Below are 10,794 nucleotides of genomic sequence, written 5' to 3' on the forward strand. Positions count from 1 at the left end.
TCACAGGTGGGCAGGTGGGTGTGTGGAAGAACAGCTCAGGTAACTCCTAGAAGACACAGGCACAGTATGGCTGGAAATCACCGTGATTTTCAAAGTATCTTTAAGGCTAAGCATGTACTTGGGGGTATAGCCCAGGGGTAGATCATTGACTGCAGATCAAGAGGTCCCTGGTTCAAATCCAGGTGCCCACTAGGTCATTATCATTTTCCTCTAGGTGAATTATAGCCCCTTATGATCTGAGGATGTTAGCCCTAAGCTCGACAGTCAAATTTCCAACCAAAAGTAAAGATAGGCCTGTTCCTACTGTGCATCATTCATGTTTTTTTTTTTTACTTCTCAGCCCTGTCATTTCCATGAGTGGCTGAAGAAGTCTGCCCTCGCTCCTCCTGTTTCCTGACTGTAATTTTTTATACCAAGCTTGTACTCAAAAGAAATAGGATGAGTCAGGCTGCAGTAAAACACACAGTAAAACTCTAGTGGGCCAACTGATAGGAGGGGCCAGTTGAATGTCTAGAAACGATGAGATACAATTTGGGATGGAGAAGCTGCTATGTAACGATGAGATACAATTTGGGATGGAGAAGCTGCTATGTAAAATAGAAAACGTGTAGTTTCTTTTCATTTTGTGCTTTGGGTGTGGTACTGGGGCTTGAACTCAGGTCCTGGGTGCTGTCCCTTAGCTTCTTTTTTTTTTTTTTTTTTTTTGCTCAAGGCTGGAGCTCTACTACTGAAGCCACAGCTCTACTTGTACCTTTTAATATGTGGTGGTTAATTGGAATCTGTTATTCATGATTAATGTGTAGTCAACTGGTCAGCTGCATTCAATTGGCAAGATATCCTTTATTATCACTGGTAGAAATCCCATTACCTATGCCATAGTCTATTGATTATAAATAAATTACTCAGACCCAACCGGCTCGGAGCCAGCCAGCGCCCTGCCCCTGGCAGCGTCCCCGCGGGAGCACCAGACTCCAGTCAAGATGAGTGACAGGCCAGACATGTCCGAAGTGGAGAAGTTTGACAGATCAAAACTGAAGAAAACTAATGCTGAGGAAAAAAACACTCTTCCTTCAAAGGAAACTATCCAGCAGGAGAAAGCGTGTGATCAAACATCCTAAAATGCAGACTGCCTCTCAAGAGCAGGCTCCAACATCACCTGACATTCTTGCTTAATTTAGGATTATTTCTGTAAAACTGTGTTTGTGGAGACTTGAGGCACCTGTAGATGATTTCTCTTTTTAATTCCCTGGCTAAGAGGTCAACAGTTGCCAGTATCCCCTTACATTTGTTTTTAAAGTGAAATTTCAGCTGGTAGATAATATGCTGTCAGTAATCTCATTATTGATGACCTTTGTGGGTGTGGTCCTTGTGCCCCCTACAGAGTGAGTCAGTTTAACCTACAATGGGTGCCTTCTGCTTCATAATATTTTTGTAGTCTCTTAATTTTCATTTACAATAAAGCATATATATATAATATATATCTATATATATTATATATATATAAAGAAGCCGGGTGTCGGTGGCTGACGCCTATAATCCTAGCTACTCAGGAGGCTGAAATCTGAGGATTGCGGTTCAAAGCCAGCCCAGGCAGGAAAGACCGTGAGATTTCTATTTCCAATAAACCACTAGAAAACCGGAAGTGGTGCTGTAGCTCAAGTGGTAGAGCGCTCTCCTTGAGCTGAAGAGCTGAGGGACAGCGCCCAGGCCCAGAGTTCAAGCCCCATGACCAAAAAAAAAAATAATAATAAATTACTCAAGTAGGCACCAGTGGCTCACCCCTGTAACCCTAGCTACTCAGGAGGCTGAGATCTGAGGATCTTAGTTCAAAGCTATCCTTGGCAGGAAAGTTTATGAGACTTTTTTTTTCTTCACCAGTCCTGGGGTTTGAACTTAGGGCCTGGGCACTGTCCCTGTTTCTTTTGCTGAAGGCTAGCACTCTACCACTTGAACCACAGCACCACTTCTGGCCTTTTCTGTTTATATAGTTCTGAGGAATTGAACCCAGGGCTTCATGCATGCTAAGCAAACACTCTACCACTAAGCCACATTCCCAGCCCCATAAGGCTCCTAGTTCCAATCAAACACATGCGCACACACGCACACACAAAGCTGGGCTCAAGTGATAAGAGTGCTAACCTTGATTGAAAAAGCTAAGCAACATTGCTCATGCCCTGAGTCCAGCCCCAGCACTGGCACACACAACAAAAGAAAAAGACAAAAGACAGAAATTACTCATCGTGTCTGTGCCCAAGGGAAGAAGACAGCACAGCGGTGTGCACGCAGGATGCAGGGATTGTGGTGCTGAGTCAGCCGAGCACAGCGGTGTGCACGCAGGATGCAGGGATTGTGGTGCTGAGTCACCTGAGCACAGCGGTGTGCACGCAGGATGCAGGGATTGTGGTGCTGAGTCACTGGAGCACAGCGGTGTGCACGCAGGATGCAGGGATTGTGGTGCTGAGTCAGCTGAGCATCCTTTGGGTTGCGACCATGTGCCAAGGAAGCTCTGCTATTTCAACATCATTGAACATGGCTCAGTTCTAGGGCTCAAACCCAGGGCCTCCCTCCTCATTCTCATTTGCTCTATAGGGTTAAGGCTGGCATTCTACCACTTGAGCCACACCTCCATCTCTGCCTCTTTTCGTAGTTAATTGGAGATGAGTCTCCCATATTTTCTTACCCAGGCTAGCTTTAATCTGTGATCCTCAGATCTCAGCCTCCTGCGCAGCTGGGATTACAGATATGAGCTACTAGTGTCCAGCTGTGGTTTACCTTTGGTCTGCATTTCAGCTGGCCATGCACACAGGAGCAGATTCAGTTTGCATTTAACCACAGATGGAATGGTCCCAGTGCTGATCCAGACCCCCCTCTGAAGCCGTGGGGCCAGCCGCGCTCCTGCACGGACGGCAGGGCCTGGAAATCTCGCTTAGTGAGTCCATGTCAGTAAGTTCAGCCCAGTTCACTTTACATTCCTTCAACTGTGATCTGACCATGGTGATTTAAAAATATATCTACAAATCTTTGATATTTCTCCTTTAAAGATGTGAAGCGCACATTCCTTTGAATGTGTGCTGGACTTAGGAACATGCTTCTAATGAACAGACTATTGTATCTGTTTCTGAGACGGGGTCATAGAATCCACTGCTTCTGTCTCATGCTCCTGGATCATACACTCCCAGTCACGAGGTCATGTCTAAGGACACATGACACACTCTCTCACCCCCCCTGTAGGTTATGGGCACTGACCTGAGCTTCTTCTGATCAAGGCTAACACACTCTACCACTTTAAGCCATGGCTCGACTTCTGGTTTTCTGGTGGTTAATGGCAGATAATTTTGAGGGCTTCCCTGCCTGAGTTGGCTTAGAACTACAATCCTCAGATCTGAGCCACCTGAGTAGTGAGGATAACAGGTGCGAGGCACCAGTGCCTGGCAATTGTTTCAGTTCTTTAGCGTGGCAGCTCACACGACCCCTGGGGTACACAGCTCAGCTGGGGGCAAATGGAACATGCACAGGTGAGACTCCTGAGCAGCCTTCCTGAGTCTCAGGGAACCTGCTCATCACAATTCCAGACTTCTGCTGCCCCTCGCCGCGTGTGTGTAAATAACCAGTCCACTTTGTACAGCGTGTGCTCTTTCTCATTGGACTTAGGCAAGTTGTTGAGATGCAGCCTAAGATGCATGAGTTACACTGATCATCAAGGTACTGCTAGAGGCAGAATACGTAACACAGAGACGAAATGAAATGGGAAAGTCCAAGTGTCTTACGTGGATGTGGAATTTGAAGGAGAGGTGGGAGGTCACATGACCTCAACGGCAAAGCTGGCAACAAGAGGTCTAGTCCTTACTCAGAGAGAGTGCTGTCACCCTGGTGTGGTATATGCCTGTAGTCCCTGCACTCAAGAGGCAGAGGCAGGATTATTGTGAGACCCAGGCAGCTTGGGCTGTGTAGTAACAGTTCATAGTGCAGGCTAACCTGGACTGCATTAGCAAGACCCTGTCTCAAAAAAGGAGGAAGTGGAAGAGGAGGTGAGGAAGAAAAGGAATCAGAGCGGCGTCTCCGGAGTCTCATCTTCAGCGTGTGTGCAGGAACAGCTTTTGTTGTCTCAAAGGCTGACCTTCCATGCTGGTGTCCATTGGCAGTGGCATCTCGTTCAATGAGGCTGGTTGTGACATCTAGTTAAACAGGACCAGCTGCTTTCTGCAGAGTCAGAGTGAGCAGCTATATGTATGAGAGCGGACATACAGTATGAATTACCTATTTTCCTTAGTAAAAGGGGGTATAGCTCAGGGGTAGAGCATTTGACTGCAGATCAAGAGGTCCCTGGTTCAAATCCAGGTGCCCCCTTTGGAGGACATCTTTTCCTCCTTCAGCTGAGTTGATGATGAATCAAGTTTTACTCGCTTAGAGACATTCTCTAGTCCCCTCCAGGAGGATGCTGGCTGGCTACTGACCGCCACCTTTGTGGTTCAGTGCCTGGAACACTGGAGAAAACCAGTGCCACCCCAGGGCCTTCTCTGAGGGCATTGGTAGCAACAGTTCTGCTGTCCAGGATTCCAGGTGGAGAAAAAATCCAAAATCTTCAGCAGTTGGTGTGTGTGTGTGTGTGTGTGTGTGTGTGTGTGTGTGTGTGTGTGTAGGGTTGAACTCAGGGTCTCTTGCTTATGCTTGGCTTTATTGTTCAATGCTGGCACACTAAACTTGGCCACACCTCAGAGTTGGGCCTTTTATCTGGTTAATTGGCAATAAGAGTTTCATGGAGTTGTCCACCTCCAAGTGCAATCCTCAGATCTCAGCCTCCTGGATAGCGAGGGTTGCAGGCTTGAGCCACTGGCGCCCAGCCAGAAACTATTTTCCTGATGCATCTTCCAGCAGCATGGGGAACAGGAGAGAAGTCCGCAGAGCTGCAGGGGCAGGGAAACACTGGCCTGCAGGTGGGGTGGATTATGAGGAAGGCGCATGCTCAGCCCATGTTTGGCATCACATGATGATGGAAACACTCCTCATCTCTTTTTCCTGTTGCATCCTCCAACTCACAAATCACTGGACCAAAGCTTTGTTCCCATTTGGTCATCTCGCTCCCTCTTGTGGACAGCTGTGGATTCTGTTTACTCAGCATCCATTTCTCAAGCTCCTACACTTTCCCATTGTTTCCTTATTGTTATCACCTTTGCCCTCAAATACTGCTATCTCCCCAAAGACAGACTCCACCGAGCGGTTTCTCCAGTTGCCACTGTGCTTTTCACTAATACCCATTTACCTTTAGAATCAGCTTCTGCTGACTTTGGCTGTGAGCAGCAGACATTTAATTTCATCTCATGCAAAATAAATGTATCTTTTTAGGCTACAGTAATAGAAATAGCAGAGAAGCAGCTGACTGCCCGGAGCTCCAATGCTATCAGAATTCTCTCCTGTCAGGTGCCAAGCCGCTCGTGAGGGCACATGCCTGTCTCCCAGCTCCTTGGGAGCCTTAGGTGGGGAATTTAGTTGAGTCCAGGAGTTCAAGACCAGCCAGGACAACACAGTAAGACCACAGAAAGGGGGAGAGAGGGAGAGAAAGGGAGGGGGAAAGAGGAGAAGGGGAGGGGGGAGAAAGAGAAAAAGGGAAGAAGAGAAGGAGAGAGAGAGAGAGGCTGTTACTAAAATGTAGGACTCCTCTTTGGACCCCTCTCCAGATGGAGAGTTACTGCTTGTGTCACGGCTTTCCATGTTGTCGTTTTCGCTCGGCATCTAGCACTGACGTTGCAAGACAGCAAGGCTGTGTGCTCCCCATAACAGTCCTGTACACCCCTCTGGAAAGCAATTTGACAATCTGTCTTTACCACACTGACTCAGTCACGCTACATCTGGGACTCCATTTCCAAGAAATAAACATTTAAGCTGTGGCAGGTGTGAAGTACCCGCACTCAGGAGGCAGAGGTGGGTGAGCCCAGGAATTTCAGACCAGCCTGGGCAGCATAGTGAGGCCTCATCTGGCTAGTGGGGGGGGGGAGCACGGAGGGATCCTAGCTAGGAAGGTGACATCTGAGGATCACAAGTCAAAGCCAGCCTGGGCAACAAAATTTGACTTTTTTTTTTGCCAGTCCTGGGGCTTGAACTCAAGGCCTGGGCGCTGTCCCTGAGCTTCTTTTGCTCAAGGCTAGCACTCCTCCAGGAGCCATTTCTGGCTTTTCTGTTTTTTTTTTTTTGGGGGGGGGTCCGGTCATGGGGCCTGAACTCTGGGCCTGGGTGCTGTCCCTCAGTTCTTCACCTCAAGGCTAGCACTCTACCACTTGAGACACAGCGCCACTTCTGGCTTTTTTCTTATGTGGTGCTGAGGAATCGAACCCAGGGCCTCGAGCATGCGAGGCAAGCGCTCTACCACTGAGCCACTTTCCCAGCCCCATTTCTGGCTTTTTCTATGATACTGAGGAGTCAAACCCAGGGTTTTATGTATGCTAGGCAAGTACTCTACCACTGAGGCACATTCCCAGCCCTGTGAGACTCATCTCCAATAAACTACCAAAAAAAAAACAAAACAAAAAAAAACCCTGAAGCAGAGGGATGGCTCAAGTGGTAGAGTGCCAGCTTTGAGCAAAAAAGCTGAGAAACAACCTGCAGACCTTGAAGCCCAGTGTAGACACAGACATAACACACATTCTAGAAAGGCACAGGAACAAGGAAGAAATTAAGATCAGAAACCTTTTGAGGACGGTGTAGTCTGCCCAGGTTTTCATGCAATACCAGCTGTGGCTTCACACTCACAGTTCGGGAGGCTGAAGTCTGAGCCCAAGGCGCCAGCACAGCCTGATCCTCTTCCTGCCCTGCACGCTGCCAGCACCTTGCCAGGTCCTCGTGGGGTAGAGCTGTGCTGCCTCTTCCTAGGCCCACCATGGGAAACAGACACCAACAACTCACGCCTGTACTCCTAGCTACTCAGGAGGCTGAGATCCGAGGATCACAATCGAAGCCAGCCTGGGCAAGAAACTCCCTGAGACTCTGAGCTCCAATGAACCTCCAAAAAACTGGAAGTGGACTTGTGCTCAAGTGGTAGAACACCAACTTTGAGTGAAAAAGCTCCAAGACAGCACCCAGGCACTGAGTTCAAGGCCTTCTAGAGCATGGAGGGGTGGGGGGAAGGGTGTGGTCACCATCCCACCCTACCCTAAGGCCCTCCCAAAGCCTACTTACCTCCTCCAGATGGCCCATCTCAACTAGCACATTAGCTGTTACCGCTTTATTCTCAACTTGAAAACACAGGCCAGTCCTCAACAAAATGTTAGAATACATTTACTAAGAGGCCCGAGAGCCAGTCATCTTTATTCCTGGAGGCCCATGGGGACTCTCTGCGGGTGAGGAACAGGCACCCTGGATGAAGGCCACCCTGGCCTGAGAGTGATGGCCGGAGCTGCTGCTGGAGCTGAACCCCTTGGTGCCCAGAAATAACCAGACTCCAAATAACTGAAGCCAGGGCGCATTCAAGAGCATCCTGGGGCTCAATTGTTGCTACCCCATCTTGACAAGACCCAGTGCTGTTCTGGCTTCACCTCTTAGACCTTCCTTGGCTGGGTACCAGTGGCTCATGCCTATAATCCTCGCTACTTAGGAGGCTGAGACTCTTATCTTTAACCAGCAAGAAGTCAGAAATGAAGCTAAAGTGGTAGAGTGTAAGCCTTAAGAGAAAAAGATGAGGGGCAGCACCTAGGCCCTGAGTTCAAGGCTCACAATTCACACACACACACACACACAAACTTCTTTTCCCTAAAAATGAACCATTTGACCCAACTGTCAAGAACAAGTAGCAATTAGTTACTTGTAGGCCACCTATGCAATTGTCATTTATTAAAAGGACACCTGCCACTTGTGTACTTTTCCCCATGGGGACCATGTCTTCAGTTGGGAAGCATTTCATACCCAGCATTGAAAACAGAGTCCTGATGAAACGGCTGTGATGAAAGCAGATAACAAAGGCATCTTACGATCAGTGGATCCTGGACTTGGTGAGATAGTTAATATATGAAAAATGAGTAGTCAAAATGAGAAGTGGCAGAGAAGCACTGGTGAAACTGGCATGATTATATCAACGACACTGAAACTGGCCAGGCAAGGCACCACTCATGAAAACTTTTTTTTATTCACTCAGTCCCTAAACACAGGTGATTTCTCGAGGTTGCTCACAGTGCGGAGGTGGAGGCCGCTGCCTGCCAGCACCGGCAGCCCCGCCCCACGCACAGCCAGACCCCACTTTCCTTTGGGCCCTGTCCTGGGCTGCAAGCTCAGCTGAAAATAAGTGTAATTCAGAATCCAGGTCGAATGCACTGAAACAAGGACAGTCTGCAACAGGGAGGAGAGAGTTTACAATTCTTCACAAATGCTTTCTTATTTACAAGTTTCAAGCAACTATGGCACATTACAGAGTTCAAGAAAATTCACTCTGGGCAGCAGATCTGGAAGCCCAGGTGGTGCTGTGAGGAGCCATCTCACATGGCCTGAGCCCAGCCCAGCTCACCACATCTGCACCCGTGCCCTCCAAAGTGGAGGAAATGGCAGGAACAGCGCCAGGCACTGCAGCGGGCCACTGAGCACACAGGCATCCGCTCCTAGTACCGGTGTAAGACATGAGACGACAGCATCTGGGGCTGTGAAACCTGCGGGATCTTAAAACCCATCTGGTAGCTAAAGGAGCGCCCGAGTTTATCAAAACAGCAGGACTGCAAACTGACCAACCCAGCTGTTTCAGATCAACAGCCCAGCTAGCTTCAACTACTGAGAGGGTGACGGGCCACTAAGGATCCAAGGGGACTCTCCAACTGCTGGGGCGCAACACACACTTCCTTCCCCTCCATGTTCAGCATGCCTGTGACACTGTGCTCACACCCCGACCCATGTTTCTGAGTGTCCCCAGGTGCCACTGCTGGAGGGAGATCACCTCTTGCAGGCTTTGGTTTTGTCTCTGCCTCCAATGGCCAGCTTTGGCTGAGGCCTCAGGGTGGACTCTTTGCCTGCCTCCCCCATCCAAAACTCAAGGCAAGTGTTTTGCTAACAAGACAGTGGCTCATAGGGGACATGGTGGCTGCTCTTGCATGCTGGGTCACAGTCAGGCCAGACTCTCTAGGACCAAGTGCCCACAAAACTGTCTTTCCCGGCTCCTGATGAATGGGAAGGGGGGAATCGGAGTTTCCATGAAGCTGTCACAAGTCACTAAGGCTGTGTACCTAAGGGGCACATGGACTTGGCGATTACAGGGAGGCACGATCAGAGGCCACGTCAGATTCTACGTATTAGCATGCTGGAAGCCACAGGCATAGCTAGAGGTGAGCAAGTTTGCGCTCAAAGCACTGAGTCTGCTAATAAAAAACAACTCCAAGCCAGATGCTAGTGGCTCACACCTGTAATCCTAACTACTTAGGAAGCTGAGATCCGATGATTGCAGTTAGAAGCCAACCTGGGGAATAAAGTCTGAGACTCATCTCCAATTAACGATCAGAAAACCAGAAGTGGTGCTGTGGGGGCTGGGAAGGTGGCTCAGTGGTAGAGCGCTTGCCTTGCATGCCTGAGGCCCTGGGTTCGATTCCTCAGCACCACAAAAAGAAAAAAGCCGGAAGTGGTGCTGTGGTTCAAGTGGTAGAGCGCTAGCCTTGAGCTGAAGAGCTGAGAGACAACGCCCAGGCCCAGAGTTCAGGCCCCACAACCAGACCAAAAAAAAAAAGGAGTGGTGCTGTGGCTCAATGTGGCAGAGCACTAGCCTTGAGCAAAAGGGCTCAGGGACAGCGCTCAGTTCTCAGAACTCAACAATCCCCATGACCGACAAAAACACTCTGGACATCTTCAGAGGTGTCTCTTAATGGACAGAGACAGAATCAAGTCCCCCCTTCTTATTTCTTCCCCTTCCTCCAGGGGGCCTAGGCCCAGCCTCTGTGCAGCAAGGTGGCCCTGGGCATTTTGTCCTTCTGAGAGCAGCCCTCCCCTAGGAGGCGCAGAGAGCTGGGCCGGGCCAGGCCGGGCCCTCTGACTTGCCTTAGGCAGTACTCACAGGGGGGGCGGCTTGAATTCAAGGGGAACCAATGGCCCTGGGTCCTCACCCCTTTCGAGCGCTCTCGGGGTGCTACCCTGCGTTCTCCATCTTCACCCGAGAGAGAAAACAGTGCAGTGACCGCCCAGGGCCTGGCTGGTCCAGGCCTCCGGGCTGCCCGTCGCCGGGGGGCGCGCGGTGGTCCTGCGCCCTGGTGGCCTGGGTCCCACCCCCGGGTGGGGCGGGAGGGCCGCCGGGGGGTCGTCCCCACGCGGCGTCGGCGAGGAGGCCCGCGGGCTCGGGGCCGGGGGCGCCCTTCTCGCAAGCCACGCAGGCAGCGGCCGCGCGGCCGGCATGGCTGCCCTGATGGCGCGCGAGCCACGAGCGGCAGGTGAAGCTCTTGCCGCACTGGCCGCAGGCGAAGCGCTTCTCCTGCGAGTGGCCGCGCAGGTGCCGCAGGAAGCTGGGCTTGTGCGCGAAGCAGGCGCCGCACTGCGCGCACGGGAAGGGCTTCTCGCCCGTGTGCGTGCGCCGGTGCTCCACGAGCGTGGACAGGCGGCCGAAGCGCCGGCCGCACTGCGCGCACGGGAAGGGCCGCTCGCCCGTGTGCGTGCGCCGGTGCTCCAGCAGCGTGGACAGGCGGCCGAAGCGCTTCCCGCACTCAGAGCACTCGTAGGGCTTCTCCCCGGTGTGCGTGCGGTAGTGCGTGGTGAGCGTGGACTGGTGGACGAAGCTCTTGCCGCACTGGGTGCAGGTGTAGGCCCGCGGCGGCGCCTTGCGCGGGCGCAGCTCGCTGGCCACGC

General features: G+C 51.1%; 1 protein-coding gene, 1 non-coding gene and 1 pseudogene across 2 annotated transcripts in view; 2 read left to right on the forward strand and 1 right to left on the reverse strand.

Annotated features, from left to right (window-relative positions):
* Positions 1-980: 980 nt before the first annotated feature.
* On the forward strand, positions 981-1,118 carry LOC106001278 (annotated as a pseudogene).
* A 3,157-nt stretch (positions 1,119-4,275) lies between these two features.
* Positions 4,276-4,347, forward strand: Trnac-gca. The gene has a single exon. It is a non-coding gene; the product is annotated as a tRNA-Cys (tRNA).
* Positions 4,348-10,084: 5,737 nt separating this feature from the next.
* The window catches only part of LOC106001273 (zinc finger protein 398-like), a 12,280-nt gene continuing 11,570 nt past the window's right edge, over positions 10,085-10,794 (reverse strand). The window contains exon 6 of the mRNA XM_013036375.1: positions 10,085-10,794. Within this exon, the coding sequence (XP_012891829.1) occupies positions 10,085-10,794 (710 nt within the window).

This window comes from Dipodomys ordii, unplaced genomic scaffold (genome assembly GCF_000151885.1).
Source record: "Dipodomys ordii isolate 6190 unplaced genomic scaffold, Dord_2.0 Scaffold282, whole genome shotgun sequence".
Lineage (NCBI taxonomy): Eukaryota > Metazoa > Chordata > Mammalia > Rodentia > Heteromyidae > Dipodomys > Dipodomys ordii.